The sequence below is a fragment of the Danio rerio genome, chromosome 20 (assembly GCF_049306965.1).
Source record: "Danio rerio strain Tuebingen ecotype United States chromosome 20, GRCz12tu, whole genome shotgun sequence".
NCBI lineage: Eukaryota > Metazoa > Chordata > Actinopteri > Cypriniformes > Danionidae > Danio > Danio rerio.
The window spans coordinates 37,062,354-37,087,500 of record NC_133195.1 but is presented as its reverse complement, the minus strand read 5'-3'; the positions used below and the strand labels follow the sequence as shown (position 1 = coordinate 37,087,500).

Sequence of the window (25,147 nt, the reverse complement as noted above, 5' to 3'; positions counted from 1 at the left end):
GTGCAACTTACTAAGCAAAACTGATACTAAATTTGTTTTACATTTTGGTTTTGTAGTTCGGCCCAGATAAATATTTGTTGTCGTTTTTAATCATTTGTTCATTTAATTGAATATCTAAAAATAAGTGGATATTATCGATGCATTATTATTCATTCATTTTCTTTTCGGCTTAGTCCCTTTATTAATCTGGGGCCGCTACAGTGGAATGAACCACCATCTTATCCAGCATATGTTTTACGCAGCGGATGCAACCCATCACTGGGAATCCATTGTGTTTATTAATGACTGTATTTTGTTTATTATATGTATATAATAAATTAGAAAAAAAGACATTTATATTTCACTCCCTTATTAAATCATCCCCGTCAATCTAAAGTATTTGCAAAAAAAGTTATTGAAGTCATCTGGTGAAATTATATCTCAATATATCATATATATCTCCGATGTATCACAGAGAAATAAATATCGCAATGTCAAATTTTTCTAATAACATGCAGCCTTAATATGTATAATAGATATATACAGATCTCCAAAGAACTGACTTCTTCTTTGGTTTGATCTGTTCGATCTAACTTGTGGGCTAAATGAACTGGTTTATTATAAAAAATAAAAATAAAAAGTTTAAAAAATGAATCTTTTATAGATTTGATTTTTAGATTCAACTCATTGATTCACTCATTAACAGCTCGCTAGGGAAGATTAATATTAAACAAAGTCATTTACCTACCAAAAATGTGTGGTGTCAAAAAAAGCTGCTGTGTAGTTATGCGATTTATTTATTTATTTATTTTTATTATTTTTATTTTTTGGCAAGCATCACTTGCATTAATTTTTACAAATCACTTAAACTTCTTTTAAAGCCGTTCAGTGTGTGTGTGTGCGTGCATGCGTGCGCGTACATGTGCACTTAGAAAGTCTTAAAGAACTTTCTTTATTCATATTCTTCAGTTTAAAAACCAATGTGACTGCAGTTCACAATAAATCAGAGTTTAGAACTCATTGACCCAATGATCTAATCAGAGCAATTGTCTGTTAATCTGTCAAAATCTTTATTTTTGGCTAAACTGTGTCTTTCATGCTTTAAATATCAGGCTTTTTGGCTGAAGCCACTGCTGATATGGTGGAGAGTGAGTCTGGCTGGAAGCTCAAAGACTCACAAACACACTCCCATCAGGACTTTACCCTCGAGTCATGGTGTTTTAAAGTCAAGCACAGTACCAGACATATTCAAAAGGGATTTCGCCTAAGCAAAAGCGCTCTCTGGGAGTGGAAAATGGCAGTTGTGACAACCTTAAAATATATAGGATGGAAAAGCTGATATTTTAAAATGTGATGACGTGTACAGCTCAGCAGTTCAGTGTCATTTTAATGCGTGCAGTGAAATACAGTTGGGTGATTGAGATGATTGCTGTAACCCATCATCTGTGATGATTTCTGCAGCAGCGCTGAGGTTTTTTTTTTTTTTTTTTTTAGCACCTGAAAAAATACAGATTCTGTGACATTTTAACTATCGCATAACATTGTGGTAGTATCAGAGATGAATAGGGAAGATTTTGGTTTCAGGCGCTGTCAAAGAGAAGAGAGAATCACCAGTTCTGAGATCATCGTTGTGTGTGTGCCTAAAAAAAAGTGTAGCATACCCAAATGCATTCACCAGTAATGGCTGGAAAAGTGCTTTAGATTGACCTACCATGCTGCTCTTTCCTATAAAGTTTTTATCAGCGCTGGAGCGAATCACAAATGTCTGCTGTAAAAGTTACTTTCCCGATGTCCATAGGCTGCGCGTGTATGTGAGACTCTCACTCAGCTTCTCCGGTATGGAGAGCTGTTCTTATAGATCTGCAGAGAGTGTAAACCCTCATGCCTTCAGTGCCTCCTTACAAAAAAAATCTCATTATTTGGGTTTGACGAGAGCTTTTATGAGTCTGTCAAAACACGGGCAGAGAAGTCACAACCTGACCTCCATTCAGGAGATAAAGGATGAAAGAGCAGCCCACCCTGTCAGTTACACCCAGATTTATCAATATCAAAATAGCTGGGAAATTTACATATGGGATAGTCATAGGAATTACTAATGTATTATGGATCACTAATGTTTTATTTATCTGACCGGAAGAACCACAAAAAAGCAACAATGTAATTGTTCAATTTAAAAGAATAGTATACCGCACATTTTTATGTTCATTTTCTCATCTTCAAGCCATCTGATTTGTTGATGACTTGCACATTAATCTTAAAAAAGGGGCATAAAAAATGTATGGCCACAACTGTGTAGGATAAACTTTTTATAATAATTTTATTTTTTTATAATTCAATGAGGAAAAAATGTGCATAAACTACGATGGAAACACATTTAGCGAATAAATTCTAGCATGCGCATCAAAAAAGTAATGTGAATTTGCTTCAACAAATCATGTGATAAAAAGTGGCAGAAAGTGACAGTTATGTTTGGGTAGGCGATGAGGTCCGAATATTTTTAAATGGTATATATATGAAAGAAGTGACCATCCTTGAAGGAAAACATCAGGCGAACGCACAAATCATCCAAGTGTTCAAAGGCCGCATTTACACTGCACCTTTCAAGTGACTCAATTCCGAATTTAAAAAAAAAATTTTTTTTCATTCATTCATTTTCTTGTCGGCTTAGTCCCTTTATTCCTGGGTCACCACAGCGGAATGAACCGCCAACTTATCCAGCAAGTTTTTATGCAGCGGATGCCCTTCCAGCCGCAACCCATCTCTGGGAAACATCCACAGACAAACACACACTACGAACAATTTAGCCTACCCCTTGTTCATATGTGGAAATTTATCCGATATGAATCGGATCTGTGTTCTCGTGTCTGCAGTGTAAGCAGGTAGATCGGATTTTTACCTGTTAATGCAAGTCGCGCGTCATTAAAAACCGTAGCGAAAGACGTCAAGTCTGACACTTTCTTTTCAGAACAGACTTCAACAGAGTCCCAAACCTTAAATCTCATACACGAGGACTTAAACAGCTTTTATATTGTCATATAGCACAGGTATTTGAGCATGTTAACGAGAGCAAGAGAGCGCTATGTCCGCCATTATAAAGTAATATAAAACTAGTGCATAGCTACACCACATGCATAAATCACGCCATGGACAATACATCAAGATGCCTAAAGGTTTAAAAAAGCCTATATATCAAAAGAAGATGGACAAATGAGAACCTTTCTGTCATAAACTATAGTAAAACAGCTCGTCAAAAGCTTCAAACAGATTACATACAGAAATAGAGAAAAGAGCGCTCTTAAATTATCAGCTGTTAGTCTGTGCGCGTTTTTTTTTTTTTTTTTACCCTGGTCATTGCGCCTTTGCCGTGTGCTGTGTAAATGCAGACGATCGGATCGAATCATCTTCACACAACGCAAACAAATGAATAAAATGTGCTGCATTTTCTCACAATGCAAACTATTTTCGAAAACGCACTGCATTTTCACAACGCAAACAAATTAATAAAACCCGCTGCATTTTCACTCAATGCAAACAATTTACAAAACCGCACTGTATTTTCACACAACGCAAACAAATGAATAAAAACACGCTGCATTTTCACACAATGCAAACAAATTAATAAAACACTCTGCTGTACTGTGACTATTGCCGAAGACTATAGAATACATTAACTTCAAGGGACTTTGCTATTGCTCAGTGGAGTTGTAGGAGAAAATCTTTTCTTAATTTGCTTGTGTTTTTTTGTTATTTCATGCAATTTCCTAAATTGCATCTCTTGGCCACCGTGCTTCTAACGCAGCAATTTCTAATTTGTTTTTTATATTTGGCACCAGTTTATCAGGAAGTGGCAATATTGTTCTCTTGGACTCGTTGGATGGAAACAGTGCTTTATGTCCAGTTTTGCGCTAGGCATGGGTCGGTATAAGTTTCTGTCGGTTAGATAATCTTGGATAAAGATACCCCATTTCAGGATATTGTGATTACTGCTCTAAAATAAGTTCATTTTTAATGTCTGGCTAAAACAAAGGGGGGAAACGTTTTTTATTTCTTTTTTTGTACACAATTTATTTTATTTTAAGAAACATTTGTAATATTTTGGAGCAGTAAACATGTAAGGGTAAACAGTTCAAATAAATCATTGACTTCTGCTCTCTTCATTAAAAACACAGATTTCTTTACAACACAAAATTACATTAAAAACCTTACGTATACCTTGGGAACAATATAACAGAACATTTTAGTGGTAATAAAACCTTGACACTTCCAAACCACGATAAACCTTGAAACCGGTTATCGTTGCATGCCTATTTTGTGCATAAATTTAAATTGCATCTTTGGATGGAAACATGCCTATTTACTCATTCTTCAAAATTATAAAAAAAATTTAAGAAACTATTGACTTCCATGGTGTTTGTTTTTTTCTAATATGGAAGTCAAATATTAGTATTATAAAATTAGTATTTTTCAGTTTTCTTCAAAAATCTTCTCTTGTATCTGATGAAAAAAGTCAGACAGGTTTGAAATAAGTGAAGGGTGAGTAAATACTGAGTAAATTTGGATTTTTGGATGAACTGTCTTTTTAAGAACAGTAAGAACTTTTGAAAAACAGTTTAAAGCTAGGCAAACCTCTCCGTAACCCTATTTTCTTTCACGTGGGAGTCATCATTGTTGTGTTTACTGCTGTGTGAAAGTAAAGGTGAGTGTGTGTGTGTGTGTGATCTCTTTGACCCCTCAGTGGGAGGGCAGCTTTTGAAACAGCTCTTAACCTCCTCTGGCCACCCGCCACCTTACCCGTTTCACTTGCCCAAACGTGGTCTTCATTGTCTTTGCTAATGCCATCAAATTCTGTGTCTCTGCAGAGAGCATCATTAAAGACAAGGATTATGAGGTGATGATGCAGATCGACTGTGAGGTCATGGACACCAAAATCCTCCACATCAAATCGTCCAGTATCCCCCCTATCCTGCGGGTCAATCAGACGGAGACAAGCTCTTTTTATCACGCCACCCCCAGCAATAACCAACCCGCCGCCCCTGTTGGAGTCCTCGTGGGCTCTTCTTAGTCCCAGCCATCCAGGAACCACAAAATCAGTCATACCCAGGTTTTGGCCAGCATTTGCTTTGTTACACAAGCCTTTAATTTCTCTTGACTTTTCCTATTCAAATGGCACTCTTGGTAACTGCTCTACCAAGATATTTTGAGCTTCAATTATTTACTTCTAATGAAGGAGACGTGTTTCACATCTGTCTTCAGATCAGTCAGCTACCCATTTACATCTATGTACTTTATATAGTGACTTGAAAGTTATTCAGGATGTTCTTGTCTTTTCAGTTTTCTTGCTCTGTTTCCTCAATGCCATCATGGTTGATTGTGAAATATGTCTTTGCAGTTTGTGGAAAATGTCAGGAAATTGTATTTTTATTTGCACTGTGTTCATTTTGCTTATTTATGAAGATTTTATTTTTACAAAGCTGGTTTGGTTCACATTTAATAGTCATATTTATGCTGTTGTGCTTCAATAGTACCTCTATCCTCAACGAAAATCCCTCTCTTACTTTTTCATTTTGCTTTGAGTTAATTTTTCTTTCCTTTGTTTAACTTTAATTTTTTTTTTCTTAGTTTCACTGCTTTGGTTTTTTTTTTTTTTTTTTTTTTTTTTTTTTTTACTTTATGTGAAACAGCAACTAAACAAAACTCAAAGTAAAACACAAACACACACAAAAAACTCAAAACAGTGAAACTAATACAAAACAAAACATCTTAAAACAAATTGGAACAAAACTCAAAGTAAAACCAAACAAAAAAAATCAAAACAGTGAAACTAAGTAAAAACAAAACAAAGTAGTACGGCAAAAAAACTAAACAAAACTCAAAGTAAAGCACAAAACAAAAAAAAACATGAATCTAAAAAAATTATTTGAAACTAAATGAAACTGCAAAAAAAAATTAAATAAAAAAACTCTTGTCTTAACTTTTGTTTTATTGGGTTTATTTGTGTGTGCGTGCACGCGCGTGCGTTTGTTTTACTTTGAGTTTTTAGTTTTTATTCTGTTTTACTTTGTTTTGAGTTGTGTTGTTTTTTCTTAGTTTCATTGTTTTGCTGTTTCTGTTGTTGTTTTTTTCTTTTGTTTAATAACCACTTTGCGAGTTTTTTTTTCTTCTTTTACCCTGCTTTGAGGTTTTTAGTTTTGTTTCACTTTGTTTCGAGATGTTTTGTTTTAGATTCATTGCTTTGAGTTTTTTGTCTTATTTTAATTCACTTTCCTTTTTTTTTCTTTTTTTTCACTTGACTGTTGAACAGAGAAACAAGAAAATGGATTATTTACCCCTTTGAGTCCATATAAATATAATCTAATTCAGGACAGTTATTAATATCTAAAAAAGTAGATATTTTCAAGTGTTTAGATGATACTTGTGCCATGTGTGTAGTTTTTGAAAGTCAAATATTATAGACTAATTCATAATTATGGGTTTAAGGGGTTTTATGAAGAATCTATCATTTTAAAAATATATTTCACGCCTTCATGTTTTTCCTAGTGACTTAATTGCACTTTAAATGAGGCATGCGTGATATAAATATACTTGTTAACCAATACTGGTGATTAATTTGAAGCAAGACAAATTATTCATGTACTTTTAAAAAAAATGTAATCTGTCCTTCATCACTATGTATTTGTCTCTATTATTCTGTAATATTTAACCATTCACTAGTTTTTTGTCTAGTTTGAAAAGCCATAGTCAGGTTGTCCTTTCCAACCTGTTGTCACTTTCACAAAAACCATTCCACTGTAAAGACAAACTTTGGCCTGTGCTGACCACTCACCATTCGAAGACAGAAAAAAGGAGTTGCAGGTATCTTCGGAAAAATAATATTTCACAGATTACAAACAGAACTCAGGTGGATCTTTGTGTTCAAACTGTGGATGATTTGTTTAGTATTTAGTAAAAGGAAATATTTTGACCTCAGAGTTTCAGTAGAGATGTCTAGTAATTGATGTGAAACATACATTAATGTTCTTTAACTTTATCTCATCCCCATTGATCAGCATTTTCATTTTGACTATATAAATGTATTATTTAACTTCTGCTTGTTTTTGGAACAACCTTTTGTTTGCTCATTCTCAGTGAAAGTGATAAAAGTGATTTTGTAACAAGGCAAAGAAATAAACACTGGAGTCAAAAGTTGTGGGTGAATTGTGAGCATTTTCTTTGTCATAAAAAATGCAGACAGAGTCTTATGTCAGTCTGAATTTGTGCTGTGAAATTGAAGGTTTGTCCAAATGTGGGACCTGACTGCTGATTATGGGTCATTTCAAAGTCAGGGGTAAACAATGTTTTCGGGTTAAACGTAGATGTGTTTTGTTTGTCCAGATTTAGCGCGGCGGATCAGTGTAGCACTTTTCTCTTATGTACAGTAAATGACTGCTCAGAATTCATCCCACTTGACAAGGAAAACCAATGCAAGTAAATCATGTTGCCACTCATTTTATTGCAGCTGTTTTTTTTTTTTTGTTTTTTGTTTTTTGGAGTCTGACAGAGTGAAGAGTTTGAAATGAAATTGAAACAAAATATGCCAAAAAGATGTACAAACAATACCAAAATCTTTGATAATATGCATCAAATGTACCTATGAAATCAAACACAACGACTACATGTTTTTACCTAAATGTTAGTTGAAGACTTTCCTATATGCAGCTGATGGTAAAAAAAGAGAGATACATTTATGAAAATACAAACTGTTCATTTTTACATTCATCAATCCCATGTTTTAGCTTTTATGTTACAGTATATACAATGTATTCTGTTAGATTTAAGAATACAGCACTTCAAAATGTCCTAATTCTGCCAGCCGGACAAGAGGTACAGCTATAAACATGAAGAGGTCCGTTTTCATTGTGCAAAAGCAAGCGTCAAAATCTTAATAACAAAAAAAGATCAATGCAAACTGCAAAGCTGCAGCGTATGGGTGTTTAGAAATGTACCTAAAAATAACTTTGATCCTATTTTTTGTTTTCACCATAAGTGTAAGTATATTGTATGTATCCATTTTTACACTTTGAAAACATCATATTGATAAGATCTTTTTAAAACTACGTATGTTAAGAAAGCTGAGTGAACTGATCCACAATCCACATTAATGTTAGAGCTATATGATTGTAGATAAATTAAGAATGAGACACTTCTACAATACTGAACAGACACTGTGGGTTATAAGTTAATCTTTTTTAATTTGAAAGATCTTACATTTCATTTAAATGATGTTTTTAAAATATTGGTTTAAATAAGTGATTTGATTTTTTTCCTTACTTGCGGAATTGGTGCCTTTGTACAAATCTGTCAGTCACTTCACCCAATTCATTATTGAGCAAATTAGTATCTCTTAAATGAATGATTCAATGACTCACTCGTAAGAGCTACGTTTGTTTCTTTAGCGAATAAATTGTTTCGAACAAATCTCTTGAATGAACGATTCAATGAGTCGCTCATTTTATTAATGAACAAATTAGGATTTTGAATGAATTTTTCGAATGAACGATTTAACGACTCAATTGTAAGGACTTGATTTGTTTCATTAACAAATGAATTAATGGCTGCATCCAAAATCGCATACTTCCATACTATATAGTATTCTAAAAACGGTATGCGAGCAGAGTAGTATGTCCGAATTCGAAAAACATTAAAAACAGTTAACTACTTCCGGTGAGATTCCGATATATGTTACACTATCCCATAATGCCCTGTGAGAAAATTCATGAACTCATATAGTTTTAAATGGGGAAAAGTGGAACGGTGAATTAAGCCCCGCCCACTAGTACAGCAGCCAATTATCGATTAATATGTTTCTTCACGGAGAAGCTTGAACAAGTAGCACAAGTGTGCTTTTACGACAGTTTGGAGCTTAACAAACGCACTGGAATCTCAGTGAATACTTGCTTCACAGACATAAGAAATATATAAAATAAAGCTTGAAATCTGTACTTTTAAAAGAACCAAGTGCACTTAAAAACAAAAGATTTTGAGTTTTGTAGTCTGTATGAAACGAACGTGAGGTACAGTCCGTCCTGTCAAACGCACGTCACATGACAGCAATTGCTCAATCACTCACAATCTTGTAAACAAAGAGTCACTTTCATTTCTGGAGAAGATTCCACATCAGGACCAAGTTGTGGATTACTTAAGAAGAGTGTCGTGGTGTCTCCTTCCTTTTGAGTGCACATGCGCATTAGCTTGGGCAACCTAAAAAATATGCCGAATTTCTTTGATTTGAACCTAATATGTAATGTAAAATCCAAATATGTAATGTAATCGTAAACTTGGCAAACCGTTTCGGAGAATTAGATGTTCTACTATTCTGACAGAATGCCCGAGTATACTCCTCGAGAGGCGTTTTAAATATGACCGCCAAGTGAAATTACTTGCCTTAAAGGGACTTGATAGAGCATACTTTTTCTGACGGAAGAGTAGTAAATTCAAATGCAGTACCCACTGAGTAGTAGGTGATTTCCGATGCAGCCAATCTTTTTAAACAAATCTCAATTTAATAAATTCTAAATGCTCCTCAATACACATTTCATCACTGGATGAATCAGCGTCTTTGATCAAATCTCTTAAAATGAGCATTTCATTGAAGCTTCCTTCATTACTAGATAAATGAGTGTTTTTGAATAAATCTTTCGAATGATTTTCAATTAATATATTGAATGAATGATTCAACGACTCAAAGACTACTAATTTAATTACTGAATTAGTCAAATTAGCATTTTTTAATTAATCTCTAGAATCAGTGATTTAATGTCTTACTCGTAAAGAGGACATCCTATTACTAAATAAATCAGCACTTTTGAACAAATCGTCAAAGCAAATTGTCGCCACCTACTGGTGTAAAGATGAAATTCAGTAGATGTAAATACAGTCATCATTTAATTTCCATTTATTTATCGTGACCATATAAATCGTTCCTTATATCCAAACTGTAATCCTGTCTTATGTGAACAGTGTCATTTTTGCTTCAAGATCAGGATATTGATCCTGATATATTGATATGGATCAGCTTTAATTTACGGTTTCTTTTATTTTGTGCTAAGGACATGTTTGCTCTGCGGTCAGAGTCTACAGCGGGTCTACATATGCAAACTGAACATTATAAGTGACCTGATGTCCATTATCCCAAGCGTACAACACCCGCTCTTTGGGATTGTAATCAATCTGAGTGACGTAGGTATAGTTGTTGCTAAAAGGAAGATGAGGGATCACCTGAGTGTTGGTGTGGGTGTCGAAAGCGTACGATAAATTAGTGTCCTGCTGATTGTAGCTGTCCGTTGCATACAGAACACCGCATACGATGAAACAGTTCCCATATCGATTACGTCGCAGTCCGGTCCTCCATGTGGTTTCGCGCTTCATGCTCAAATCAGTGGGATTTAGGCGGCTCAAGACGATCACTTCCTGCAAGAAGCCTTCATCATCCAGCGCCGGGTAAATCACCCAAAGCCCGCTTTCATCGATGGCCAGGTCCATGTCCGAGTTTCCTCTCCATCTCCATGATGAAACATCGTCGTTTTCGAACACCGCGTCATGTAGCATCGTCCAGGCTGCCACATAACGTAACCGCAGATCAAACTTGATAATGTCCCGAGAGAAGGCACGGTTATAATAAAACGCACCTTTGTAGACCACGTGGCCAGTGCCAATCCAGTTATAAGGCAGCTTGTAGGAATTGGTGAAGCGGCCTTGAGGTAAAGTAAGGAATTGAAATCAGTAAAGTTGCTTACTTGTAATGTTTGTGGATTTGAATTAAAGTGAGAATTGATACCTTGTTTGAAGACGTCAATGTTGCGGAACTCCAGCAGGTTGTTGCCATAATAGTAGTTTGTGACGTAGATCTTGTCATCTTGATCCAGTGGGTCCTTCATCCAAGCACCTTCATTACGGCCATATGTATTGTGTGTGATAGGCTCTGAGATTGTGGCCAAGGTGTCCTTACACATTCCTGCAAAAAAAAAAAAAACAGAGCATTTCTCAATTACGTTGGTGTTTTAATCATTTTTGGCCGACACATAACTACTTGCATAATTGGACCCTTAACAAGTAGGAGGCACATACGCAAACTGTTGTAATTCCTATACCATTCATCCACTTTAGTTGTGTATGAGCCCAAATTAAAGCAGATAGTCTGTAGTTTAAACACATCTTAGTTTAATTTCAAATCCATTGTGTTTGTGTATAGAGCCAAATATTTTAGAATTGTGTTGATGTCTTAATATTTATGGACCCAACTGTATATATTCTTTCAAGTACTTAAAGGCACAGTATGTAATTTTTGCCACTAGAGGGCACATATTAACAACAAAAACTTAGGCTATGTCCACAAACACAGGTATTTTTACAAAAGGAGTTTTCCCCGCTTTTGTTTTTTTTTAAAAAATCTCTGTCCAGATGAAAACGTATCGTGAAGCATGTAAAGGGCACGCCAAACCAGCAGGTGGCGATAATGACAATTTTATGCTGGGTTCACACCTAACAGGTAGTTAAATATTTGCATGAGTAAACTGCATACAAATCTATATAAACGTGAGAACAGTGGCGGATTACCATCCCGCTGCCGAACGAGGAATTTTATAAATTCCTAATAAAACACACTTCACATTAAAGCGTCCTTGGTTTTCTTTGAGACCAAACATGAAATCAAGGAAATCGATGTTATGTTATTAGCATGGCAACAAAAGATAACAGTCAAAGACTAACGAATAAACAGGCAAGTCACTCCTGTAGTTTTTAATAGGGAAAAATGTAACAATATGGTGAATGAAACTCGGCCTTCAATTACAGGAGTCAATCGTCGATCGCTATAGACTGACTGTTCTCTGGCTCAGTCCAGACGTGAGTTTCTGCAGATTTTACGTGATTCGAAGATTTAGAAAAGAAACTAGAGACAAATTGTCTAATTTCATTGGTGATTCCTAATAGGAAACTAAATCGTAAACTTGCCAAGCAATTTTGGAGAATTTGTTTCCCCATTCAAAACAGAATGCCTGAGCATACTGCCTGAGAGGTGTTTCAAAGATGGCTGCCAAGTGAAATTAATTTCTTTAAAGCAGGGGTGCCCAAACTCAGTCCTGGAGGGCCGGTGTCCTGCATAGTTTAGCTTCAACTTTCTTCAATACACCTGGCTGGAAGTTTTAAGTAGACCTAGAGAGAACTTGATTTGCTGCTTCACTGTAGAGATGGTTTTAGCCTGGTGATGAGCGGTGCCTGGTTTTCTCCAAACGTAATGCCTTGCATTCACTCCAAAGAGTAAAATTTTGGTCTTATTAGACTAGAGAATTTAGTTTCTTATGGTCTGAGAGTCCTTCAGATGTCTTTTGGAAAATTCCAGGTGGGGATTGGCTTACATCTGGCCACTTTACCACACTGACCTGATTGGTAGATTACTGCACAGATGGTTGTCCTTCTGTAAGGTTCTACTCTCTCCACAGAAGAACGCTGGAGCTCAGACAGAGTGACCATCGGGTTATTGATCACCTCCCTGACTAAGGCCCTTCTCCCCTGATCACTCAGCTTAGATGGCCGCCAGCTCTAGGAAGAGTGTTGGTGGTTCCAAACATCTTCCACTTACGGATGATGAAGGCCACTGTGCTTATTGGAACTTTCAGAGCAGCAGAAATGTTTCTGTAACCTTTCAACCTTTGTGCCTCGGGACAATCCTGTCTCTGAGGTCTACAGACAATTCCTTTGTCGTCATGCTTGGTTTATGCTTTGACATGCACTGTCGACCCTGGGACCTTATATAGACATGTGTAAGCCTTTTCAAATCATGTCCAATAAACTGAATTTACCACAGGTGAACTCCAATTAAGCTGCTGAAACATCTCTAGAATGATCAGTGGAAACAGAATGTACCTGTGCACAGTTTAGATATCACAGCAAGGGCTGTGAATACTTATGTACATGTGATTTTTCAGCTTTTTTAATTGTAATAAATTTGCAACAATTTAAAACAAATCTTTTTTCACATTGTCATTATGGGGTATTGTGTGTAGAATGATGAGGAAAAAAACTAATTTAATCTATTTTGGAATAAGGCTGTAACATCAATAATTTGGAAAAAGTGAAGCGATATGAATACTTTCCAGATGCACTGTAACACTATTGTTTGCATATAATGCTGTATTTTTTCATACTTTAATTAAATATTCTTACATCTTGTACCTTTAGCTTTTCTTATAGCATATAAAATATTTCTATTTACATCTAAAAACAGGCATTTCTATAGCATTTATGTACCTAGTTTAGCAAGACTTATATATTATAGTTTATATTTGCATGGTTTTAATGCACTCATTTAGTTGTATTTATTTATACATTTTGTTTTTAATTATGGAATGTTCTTGCAGTTTCTAAATAAAAGTGATATATGTATGTATATATATATATATATATATATATATATATATATATATATATATATATATACACACACACACACACACACACACACACACACACACACACACACACACATGAAAAAAATAAAAACATCATAGAGCTATACCTGGCTTCCTCTGAGGTTCCTCTCCTACTTTGTCTTCCACCACAGGTTTTACAGCTTTTTCTTCTTCCACCTGCTCTGGTACCACCGCCTCTTCTTCTTCGTCCCAGCTTATACTGTACTTGCGTTTGACAGGCTGGCTCGTGGTTGCTGTTTTTGTGGTAGTTCTTGTAGTCGTCAATGTCTCCCTCACCCTGGGACTCAGTTGGGTTAAGTCTGTAACTGAATCTGTCTTGCTTCCAGTGACGCTAGCTGTCATCACAATGGTGGTAACTTCTCCTTTGTGAGCATTTATTCCCACTGAGCTTTCTGTGACTGTTAAAGCATTCGAATGAGAAGTCGGCGATGGTGTTAATGTATTAAGTGTGCTTTGAGTTGAGGCTTTCAGATGTTCTTTGATAAGCGCTCCAGTTTGGGTTACAGAAGATGCAGATGTTTCCTTTACTGCAGTCCCATTGGTCTGGTTTGTCATGGTTGGCTCTGTAGCCTCCACTTTAACAGCTGCAGCGACTGACTCATTTGTTTTTATGTGGCCCAGATTGGACGACCTGACCAACATGTTTTGAGCTTGTTGTACAGATGGAGTTGGTGGCTCCACTTTGTTTGCCTCCATTCTTTTAATTGACGATTTGGTGACCTTTAAATTATCCATGGCCGCAGGTGTTGTTGTGGTTCTCTCATCTCCTGTGGAGCTGTCTGTGGTGGAATGACTGGTTTGAGTCTGAACGGTTATTGGTTCAGTAGGCGTTTTAATCGGTAGTGCCGTTGAGTCCAGCAGTCCCATTAATGGATTTTGATGTTTTTTTGGTGCATCTCCGCCTTTTGAAATTTCACTCTTGGTTTTTGGCCGGACAGACCAGGCTTTGATGACTGGCCTAAAGTGGCGAGCTTTGTGTCGAAGGAGCTGTTCATCGGCAAAGAGATCAATCGGGCTGTCACCACTCAGGTTATCATCTACTGCAATGAAGAGCAGAACGTTTTAGTTATGACACTCATAGTGACATACTGTAGCAAAAGAGCAAATGGATCCTAAAATAACTTTCTTTTTTTTACTTTGAAGAACATTGTAATAATCTTTCATCTTTAATGCTCCTTTTTTCACTTCACATTAAGATGCGCATTAGTGATTGCGTATTCTGGTGTCAAGTGTATTTGAAATCTAGTGAGCTTTTCAACATGCACTACTGGAGGAAACTTTAAACAAGATTTGCAAACAGTATGGGACGTTTTTAAGGCACACTAGCCCGATGGGATTTAAATTGTGTTTCTGAAAAAATGTATTAAGGTCATTGTTCTCTTACTAGTTGTAATTTGAACACAAACCAGTACAGAAATAATGGAGTCAATCTAGGGCCATATATACACACAAAATAAAAGAAAGTTTTGCATTTGAATTGAGTAACAAATAAATAAATGCAAATCTGCAAAAGGCAAGGCAAGTTTATTTATTTATTCAAAAGCAGCCATTTGAAAATTAATTTTTGAGAAAAAAAAACATTTTGCTAACAAAAATAAAGAACTGCAAAGGGAAAATTAATTTTGAGAAACAAAAATGAAATTTGCAAACAAAAAAAGAAGTGAAGGTTATTTAATTTATTTAATTTATGATTCACCAATCAGACGATTCCTAAGCCACTATAAATACTCTAAGTTCCATATAACAGCCATCTTCATTTTAAAGAACCCCCTCTTTTAACCCTACTCCTCCTCCTTTCCCAGATGGGTGGCACAGTGGCCTATTGGTTAGCACTGTTGCCTCAAAGTAAGAACGTCACTGGTTCTAGTCCTTACCAAGCCAGCTGATGTTTCTGTGCGGAGATTACACGTTGTCCCTGTGCTCACGTGGGTTTCCCCTGGCTTTCTCGGTTTCCTCTCACCGTCCAAAAACATGCAACTTAAGTTAATTGACTAATTCAAATCGGCACCATAGACATGCTCCCAGTAAGTAGTTATCTCTCAAGAGCAATCACAATCTGTTCATTAGCTACTACAGCAGGGGATTTCTCAAGATCTACCTGAGCTCAAACTCCCCTCTCGCCTTGCAAATGAGAGGGAGCCCCGAGCTCAAGGATCATATGAGCTTAGGGCTCTCTCCTGGGACAGCATGCCAAACAAACTTTATAATCAATCATCAGCGTGAACTCTTGAACTGCAAAAAAATAAAACTAAAGCAGCAGTGCATAAAAAACTAAAATATTTGCAATAAAAAAAAAACCTTTATATACATTTTTAAACATAAACATTTTTTATAGCATTGCATTTTCAAAACCTGTCCAGTTGAACACAAAAGAAGACATTTTGAAGACAGTTAAAAACCTGTAACCATCGTCTATTATTGTAGGACAATTACTTTGGAAGTTATTGGTTACAGGTTTCCAACATTTTTCAAATTAACTTATTTTGTGTTCATCACAAAAAAAGACACTAAAACAGGTTTGTGACAAGAAAATGATGAGTAAATGACTAAATGAGTTTTTGGTGAAATATGCTTTTAAATCCATCTTAATACACATCTTGAAGGCAAGTCTAAACCATGGCTACAGTGAGAGGGGTCCGGATGCAGACTTGGTGCAGTGCAGTCTGAGCTGCATGCAATGCTTTTTAATGCACATACCTAAATCCACCCCTAACCTCACCTCTCACAGTGACGTCACTAGCTCCACTGAGTGCATTGTGTCTGACGTTGAACGTCTGAGATATGAAGTCACAGCTTGCAAATCCAAGTCTGCATCCAGATACTTTTGGCTAAAGTACATTTTTGCACAATAAAAATGTGCAATGGAAAAGTTCTATCAGTAATAAAGGGTAATTAATTAAAGAACCTCATAGACAAAGAACCTTTATCAAGAGTGTGAAGAACTTCTTCTGTAGGGCTACAGACTGCAAATAATCGGGTGCATTTTGCAACCTTTTTTCCACCCTATGCGACTGATTTCTGTTAGTGGTTGCACTGATGTCATTCCCAATAATAAACATTCCCTTTCTGTTGAGAAGCAGATACCAAATACAGCAAAAGCAGAACAAAATAGAGCTACTTATTTGAACTGAAAGCTGCATTGACTGTTATGAGGTCAGCTTAAGAGAAAACACACGTGAGCTTAAAGCAAATGAGTTTACTAAACTAGACAGCCAAGATCAAACAACCACTAAACAGTGCATGCAAGATCCAGTGAGAAGAGCGCAAACTTCTCCAGTACAAACCACAAATGCCTTGTGGATTGAAACTAGTTTAAAGCCAGATAAATCAGAACAGTCATCCTCAATAACACTGATGTGGAAAGCGACAGAAAAATTGTGCAACGATCTAATTTGAACATGTTTCAATACACGAATCATCAACTTTCACCACAGATTCAGTTTGGTAAGAATGAATTGTAACCATATTGTAGCAGAAATGTGTTTTTGGATTTTGTTGCACGTTAATTTTGTTCTTTAGGCTACTGTTTTTCATTTAGGATACTTTTTTTTATTATAGTTAGGTGCTATACCTGTGGATCTACACGTATAGAAAAGATGAGGCTGTAAAAATGGTACTTAAACAAAACACCAAATAACATCTGCATCTGAACTCAAGCTAGTGTCAAATGTGTATATTTAAGAGACCAAACTTTTAATGCTGTGAATGTTATTGTGCCTCCATCTGTAGGACTTGGCACCAGTACCACTGCTTTCAAATGTTTGTCTTAAACTTTAAATAACATGCCACATAGTCATTTCTGTGAGCTATTACCAAAGCATTTGTCAGTAATGCATTTAGAAATGTGGAAACTCTGAATACTTGCATTGCAGGTTGATTTAAAAAGTATTATATTTGTGCTTCTAAAATGTTTATCAAAGGGTCTACTGTAAACGTAAAAAAAAAATTGTTGTATTGAATTCAAAACTTTCAATGCAGTAATAACATAAATAAATAAAGTAACAAATTACAAATACTTAAATGACTGTAATTGAGTAGTTTTTCTTAGTAATTGTAATTTACTTAGTTTTAAAAATGTGTTCTTTTATTTTACATGACATTTTTTATATCGGTGCGTTAACGCCAATACTTTAACCTGCAGTGACTACTTTATTTTTTCTAGTCCATGGGGATTGGCTGAGTGGAAAAATCTGTCCTTTGATTTCTTTCCAATTAAATCGCACATAGAAAGTAAATCGCATCATACTGAACTACCTCAAGACAAGGGCACTTCATAAAGGCAGCACATTGTTTGGAAGCACTAAAAGTGTCCAAGAAGATGCCCAAAACCTTTACACACAATGACTTAAAGACTGTTCAGACTACATGTCAGCAGCAATGAGAAGGTGAAGGATGTATGACTGAAATTTTAGGGGGGCTCAGCTCCTTATAAGGTTAAAAAAAAAAAAAAAAAAAAAAAAAAAAATATATATATATATATATATATATATATATATATATATATAAATATATAAAATAAGTCTAACATTACATTTATGTAATTCAAGCAGTAATTTAATAGCAATACACTTAATGTTTGTTTAATAGGGGTTGTATACTAGTATTCCACTGTATTACATATTAGACAGGCATAGCCATTTGAGTTCTGAATAAGCCAAATAGGCTCAACTCACCTGTTTACTATAATAAAAACCACTTTCTATGTTATAGTGCATTTCTTTGTTTCCATGTATTAAATAAATAAACTGCCACTTTTCTAATTAAATGACACACATATAAATAAATATTTCAAAACTTACAGGCTAATTCACATATTTCATGATCTGAATGATAATAATAAATAAAAAATATTTCTTTTAATATTAGACAACACTTGATGTTTCTATCTCTGTCAGTAACTCATTGAGTTAAAACGAGTACATTTTGTAAGTGGTGCTGTCACTGTGTTTAATCCTTTCTGTGCAAGACTGTATGTTATAGTTAATGCCACGGGTTTAATATTGGTTGAAATAAAAATAGCGAAATGTTCGTTAAGAGTTACATTTTTTGCTGGAGGAAACAGCTGTGCTGATGAGGTGAATGCCAAGAAAACCTGACTGCTCCTCCTTGACATTGGGATACAGGTGATTTAAGGTTTTCTATATCAAAGATCTTCAAATAAGCAGACATTATAACAATTTTTCACAAAAACACACACCTCGTTCTCTCACTGTCCACCGCTGTGGTTTGCTGATCAAATAAAAAAACAGAAGACAGGGAGAAGCCGAATTCTGCCACTGTTTTCTAATCAAATTTGAAGGGGACTGAGGCGAGTTTATGAGCTAATCGCAAAATTTTAGGGGGGCTAAGTAGTATTATAGCCTCCTACAGCCCCCCTAAAATAGGCCTAGCAACGCCCTTGGTCTATACTCACTACTCTTGAGTACTTTTAAAAGGGCTACTTTTTACTAATACTTACAGTTCTTCTCTGAGTCCATCTCATCCACTGGGTCAGACCTATAGTATGTGATGCCCCTCACAGTAATTTTGGGTTGCTTCTTCCTGCCTTGTTGCTCCTGTTCTTGCAATGCTGTGGTGGCTTTGTTCAGGTCTGATCCACTGTTCAGAATATCCCCAACAAACTTTTCCTCATATTTACTCTGTTGAGTACATTTGAGAACACTGTAATACTGCAGCCATTTAAAGAGATCATTCACCAATTTTATTTATTTATTAATTATTATTATTATTTTTTTTTTAAAGTCTTTTCTGTTAGCCTAAGATCATTCCAAACACAAAATAATTTGGCTATTCTTTAAATCACATTCATCAATTCACTCTTAAAATGATTAGAAAATACGTTTTGTTTTATTTATTCTTTCTCTCTAACAGATTAATACATAGATCATCTGTTATGGATCTTTGATAGTCCAAGTCATTTGGCTCTTTTCACGCCAACTTATGTAAGAGCTGACAGCAGGATAAATTAGTGAAAGTTTCAAATCACAGGATGAGGTCACTCTTGTGTCCGAGTCAACGCTCTTGAGTAAATAAATATACATCTGCAACGGGTGGTCCGTTTCACTCTGTGGCTTAGCATAATGTTTGGATTATTCCATTGTTACGTATTGGACATGATAATTATGTAATGCGACATTTGTTTTCAACGGCACCTCCCACCTCCATGTGCTGAAAAGCAGCTGCTTCGTCATTCTGCTCCCTCAGACTCGTCCTCTTCTCCTGAATGACTGAGGGCAGAGTTGTAGGTGAGGACGTGGACAGCTGTGGATTTGGAGAGGTGCTAATCGTGTTCAACTTCTCCTCAGTCTGGTTGTTTAAGACCATCTGTCAATAATAAAACACATAGATAATACTAGGGATGCACCGATTTTAAAATGTTTGTCAAAACCGATAACCGATATCTCTTTATATTTTAGAAGCCGAGAATCGATATACAGTGTAGGTCAACAAATTTTAATCTTAATATGCATTTTTCTGATAATGATAAGACAAACCCAGTAGAAAACTCATTTTTGTTAGTGTAGATTACAATTAAAGAAAACAACTGTCAGCAAACATCCAGATCTCAATTTTTGCAAAATTATTGGTAAGTAACACTTTATTTTGATGGTCCACTTGAGTATTAGAAGACTGTTTGCTCAATATCTGTGGATACTGCTCCTTTAACAGACATTTAACTGACTATAGGAAACTTTTCAAGAACATGTCACCTTACACTAACTCTAAACCTAACCCCAACCTAACAGTCTACTTACGATCTAATGAGAATTAGTTTCCAGAGAAGCGACCATCAAAATACGGACCATCAAAATGAAGTGATACCAAATCATTTACATAAAAGAAAATTATTGATATATACAGTATTACTGACATCCCCCTTTTTTCAAGATGATAATCTCCCACGCCGCAGACACGTCTTCCCTGTATAGCAAAAATATTTTTTAAAGTGCGCATCGGCTGTGTGCAATAGGGCTGCACAATAATAAATCAATATATCGTTTCAGTATCGATATCGAAATGTGTGCATTTGCAATAGTCACATCGCAGCATCTGCAAGGTGGAGTTGGGATAATTATAGTGGATCATCAATGAGGAATGTACCGTGTTTACATTTTGCATTACATTTGATTATTTAGTAGGGGAAGGACAAAATAAATGTGATATGCCAACACAGTCTCACGGCAATTCATAACTTTTTGATTTAGTGGCTAATTCTTATGAGTTTGTACAATCTAATTCGTACAATTTAGTACGATTTGCCCATCCCCCGATGACGGTTAGGTTTAGGGGTGGGGTTAGGTGCCACGCCTCCTTTTTAAAATCGTACAATTTCATATGACTGAACTCGTATGAATTAGCCACTAAAGTGGCAAAATGTAAAATTCTTACGTTTTCTAGTGAGATCAGGCTGAATATGCATGAGGTGGTGCTTCTCGTAGTAGCGGATTGAACATATATCAACGTTGCAATTCTAAGAAATATATGTGTGGTTTAGAAAGAAATTCATCTTTTGACTTTTTAATGCATTTTTTTCTTTTTATTTACAAATATCATGATATATTGTGAATGGGTTTCTTCTGATTTATCACTGATATCAAGATCTATCATTATTGGAGGAAAAATATCATGATAATATCGTATTACTGTACTGGAATATTTGACTATTTATTTTACTTTTATCCTTGCTTTTTCTTTGATTTACTCCTTTATAAGATCATTCCAATCATAATTAATGATTTTATTCCAAATAGAGCTATCAAGTCATCTGCTGAAATTGTATTAATGTCGCAATATAAAACACAGCAAAAAAAAACATTGCATTGTCCGATTTTTCCAATAACATGTAGCCCTAGGGTGCAATGAGTGATAAGGTGCAAATGCACCAATCAAATTAAATTGAGCCAATATTGATCACATCAAAAAATATGCATTTATCAACCGATACCGATATGCCCACCGATATATCATGGGTGTCTAATTAATAGTATTGTTTAAAACAGAATAACAAGTTAAACTTACTTTTTCTATTGTGTCCATGCGATCGAGAATCTTTGTAGTGACTGAGTGCAATTTCAATAGGTCCATGCCATAGAAAGAACCCTCCAGCAGTTCCAGTATAGTTGATAGCTGTAACGATGAAGTAAATTCCATCATGGCTAGAGCTGGTTTTATTTAAGAGTAGGACATTTTATGCATTTACATCCTGTCTTATTCTGGTCTATAAGATCCAAACTGCAGATGCTCTGGTCACCTTGATATTATCTTTTCCAGCTTGACGCAACTTCTTTAACCGGAAGTCACCTTCACAGGGGTTTAAAGCGGATGGAGGTGCAATGCATGCGCATTTACAATGGGGTCCTGATGTGATGGTCTCCACCGTGTAGAAGTCCTGAGGTGTCGCGTGACCCTCCCGGATCCGCTGGCATGCGCTGGCGCTCAGAGGTCTGACAACACATTTACAGCCACAGTCAGAGCCTTCCGAAAGCGCTTTCACTTTGTCATAATCACCCAGCAGCTACAAAGAAAACCCAGCAAGCAAGCAAAATCACTGCACTTTGTTTACATTATCAGCTTTTGATAATTATTTATGGATGATAATTGTTGAATGTTGAATACACTCTTAAAAAGAAAAGTTAACATCCATAAGTAAAAAGTTACATTTTTTATGTTTTTCTTAAGGGGCAACACGGTGGCTCATTGGTTAGCAATAATCCATGTCTCTTTAGCCAAATACACCTGATTCAGAGCATCAGCTCATTAGCAGAGACTAAAAGACCTGTAATGGGTGTGTCAGACAAAGAGGACATCCAAAACATGCAGTGTTGGTGGTCCTCCAGGAACGTGGTTGAGAAACACCGCCGTAGTGTTTGTGTGTGAATGAGTGTGTATGGATGCTGGAAGGGCATCCACTTTGTAGAACCTATGCTGGATAAGTTGGTGGTTCATTCCGCTGTGACGACCCCTGATGAATAAAGGGACTAAGCTAAAGGTGAAAGAATGAATGTTTTTCTTTACAAAAAAAATAAGTTATTTTGAGAACGGTTAAATGTTTTAACCATTTTTTGTTTGGTTGGAAGCAACAATGGTTCTTCTCTCCCAAACTTTTATTTTTAAGAGTGTAGACTATTCATTTTATTGGAACATTTTAATAACTTTCATTAATAACATTAACAATCATACGTTTGTAAGGGCTCTATGCGAAATCAAAAACCTTTTTTTAAATAGTCCAGTGGTCATTGAGTGAACTGCAGCTAAAAATGCATTGTACATACTCGTTATTTACAAAAAAAAAAAAAAGAAAGAATAATACAAGAAAATGACATTGTGAGAATACAGCATTTAAAGCATCTGATCAAAATAATTTGTTTGGACAAGCTGCAATAAATCTGCATTACGTTGATAACATACATTGTTATTATAGTTTGATTAAAGGGCACCCATTTTTACCCCTTTTACAAGATGCAAGATAAGCCTTTGGTGTCTCCAGAATGTCTGTAAAGTTTCAGCTCAAAATTCCCATCAGATAATGTATTATAGCCTCCAAAATCTGCCCATTTTAGTGTCTGAGTACATTTTGGCTGTTTTGTAACCTGTGGCTGCTTCTCCCCACCTACCGCTCCCATGTGTGTGTCTACTTGTCCTGCGTTAGTCAGATAAACAGCAGTCAGTGACAGACAGGCTCAGATGAAGCTGAAATAATGTCATGAGTCAAAAATACCTAGTAAGTTTATTTCATGTATTTGTGGTGGAGTTTATTCAAGCCTTTCTGAAATGATGAGTCTCACATAAATGCTGTTTGCAGTACACACAAACACACACATATGTGCGTTTACTAACACCATGTGCCTGTGGTGATTAAAGCGGTTAAAAATTCATTAGCGAGATTTACTGTCTTTATTACAAATATGGTGTTTTAAAACATTATAAACTTATAAAACTTATAAATATCACAGAGAGTTGTAACAAATAATTTATTCCAAGTTTATTTGAAAAAAAAAATGTTTTGTGGACATGTGTGTACATGTTATTACAGAAATAAGGCGCATGTCAATTAATTCAGTGGGCGGGGAAAAACGCGCTCCTATATCACATTGTGGTGGGCCTCAAAATCACTGGGTTTTAAGTCCAATTTTAACGTCAGAAAAAAAGAGACTTGTTGGGTTTATATCACTTCAGTCTGACAGTGGACACACAATACATAAGGACAGTTCTGTCCAAACAGCTATCAAAAGAAGATTTTTTTTAATCATAGGTGCCCTTTGAAGTATATTTCAGCCTATATAGAACATACAGAACATCTCTCATAATTATCATGAAAATTAAATAATCTTTGACAATTTGTTTCATGTGAATGAAAGAGGCTCTCTAGAGTACATGTAAATGCAACATTATTTTTATTTTGTTTTTATTTTACAGTAAACAAATAACATATTCACTCAAGATTCAGATGTTTTATTTTGACTAAAATATTTGTAATTGTAAAAGTAATCTAAAAGTAAGTAAACATATAGCCAGGTTACATTACCTAAACGTGTAATCTAAGATATCATTTTGGCATGTTGTAATTTGCACTGAACAACTCTTTAATTTCTTATAGAGTAGTAGTAATCTACCCAGCACTGATCCGAGGTCAAAACTTTTTTGTCCTATACAATCACTTCAGTATCCATTTGTTTTCTGAGGTAGGCTCCTAACATTTTTCGCTAGAGAACGCATCGCTCCAGATTTGTAAAAATTGTTCATCTTATTAATGAAAGTTATCATAAAGTGTTACTAAAGTGTTATTGCACATATTGTGACTTAAAAAGCATCTCGATAGATTATCCTATCTTAAATGTATCTTACCTGACTTAATATATGTTCTTGATTATCTATTTCAACCTGCAGAGTGTCGTTGTTGTCCTTTGTCTTCTCTTCTAGCCGCAGGTGGGATTTCGGAGCGGCTGATGTGAGAGCGAAAGCCATGAGCAAAACGCACCAAATTTTCATCTCAGTCATCGTCAGTCAAATGTGTACGAAATAATCCCTCCAAGCATATAAAACTTTAGTTTTTTTTGTCCACTTTAAAAACGGCAACCCACCAAACACAGCTCCATGTGCACTGCCCTCCAGGTGAAATAACGGGACGAGGTTTTGCAGAAGTAAAGTCCAGATAAGGGCAGGTGCCTGGTCCTCGGCATGAAAGAGGTTTGAGGAAAAGCAGGAATGACGTGATATTTGAGACAAAATGAGGGGGCTGGATAGACGCTCTAAACGCGCGTACAGACGCACAACCGCAATAAGCCTACTTCTATTCTTTATTTATTACTATGAATCCAAACTTCTTTTTAACAGTTTAAGAGTTGTTGTTTTTTTTTAAGAGAAAATAAAAACAAAACGACGTTTTTGCTTTGGAGACCTAAGAAAAGATTTTACCCTAAGTGTTCTTTAGTTAGTGAACTTTACACTTTACAAAACTTTACACTGTATGTGCACTTTATTATAGTTATATAAATTCGTTATGCTTAAATGTGTTTGTTGGCAATAGGACCTGCAGTGACATGCATGCATTAATATAAATACTGTTCCACTTAATGAAAGGATCAACACACGTAAAAGCAGTGAGAACAAGGACTTTGATAAAGAACTTGTCTTTGACCAAATGCCTGAAAGCCCCTGGATTGTTGTTGTTTGATTGATGACTTTTGTTAATGTTTTTCAAG

The 25,147-nt window shown here is 35.7% G+C and overlaps 2 protein-coding genes across 7 annotated transcripts in view; one reads left to right on the top strand and one right to left on the bottom strand.

The window, feature by feature from the left end:
- Nucleotides 1–7,164, top strand: part of atf6 (activating transcription factor 6) — a 56,158-nt gene extending 48,994 nt beyond the window's left edge. Inside the window, exons 16-17 of one of the 2 annotated variants that reach the window (XR_012395562.1) lie at nucleotides 4,839–6,049; nucleotides 6,217–7,164. Coding sequence is in view for 1 of the 2 variants with exons in the window: in NM_001110519.1 (NP_001103989.1) it covers nucleotides 4,839–5,041 (203 nt within the window). In the remaining variant the exon portion in view is untranslated. Of the gene's footprint in view, nucleotides 1–4,838; nucleotides 6,050–6,216 lie in introns of those variants that run through there. The other variant, NM_001110519.1, reaches the window with a different exon arrangement.
- A 284-nt stretch (nucleotides 7,165–7,448) lies between these two features.
- Nucleotides 7,449–24,636, bottom strand: olfml2ba (olfactomedin-like 2Ba). 5 transcript variants are annotated; one of them, XM_005160712.5, is made up of 8 exons: nucleotides 24,291–24,636; nucleotides 21,697–21,960; nucleotides 21,465–21,572; nucleotides 19,605–19,769; nucleotides 18,904–19,084; nucleotides 13,532–14,485; nucleotides 10,793–10,969; nucleotides 7,449–10,709 (listed from the first exon to the last, which is right to left on the bottom strand). In XM_005160712.5, exons 1-8 carry the CDS (start codon nucleotides 24,441–24,443, stop codon nucleotides 10,090–10,092), a joined length of 2,622 nt encoding a protein of 873 aa, XP_005160769.1. In that variant the 5' UTR covers nucleotides 24,444–24,636; the 3' UTR covers nucleotides 7,449–10,089. The 5 variants fall into 5 exon arrangements, with proteins under 5 accessions (XP_005160769.1, XP_009293021.1, XP_073788767.1 ...); XM_009294746.4 differs by having other exon boundaries at nucleotides 13,532–14,482; XM_073932666.1 differs by having other exon boundaries at nucleotides 21,697–21,889.
- Between the last annotated feature and the right edge of the window lie 511 nt (nucleotides 24,637–25,147).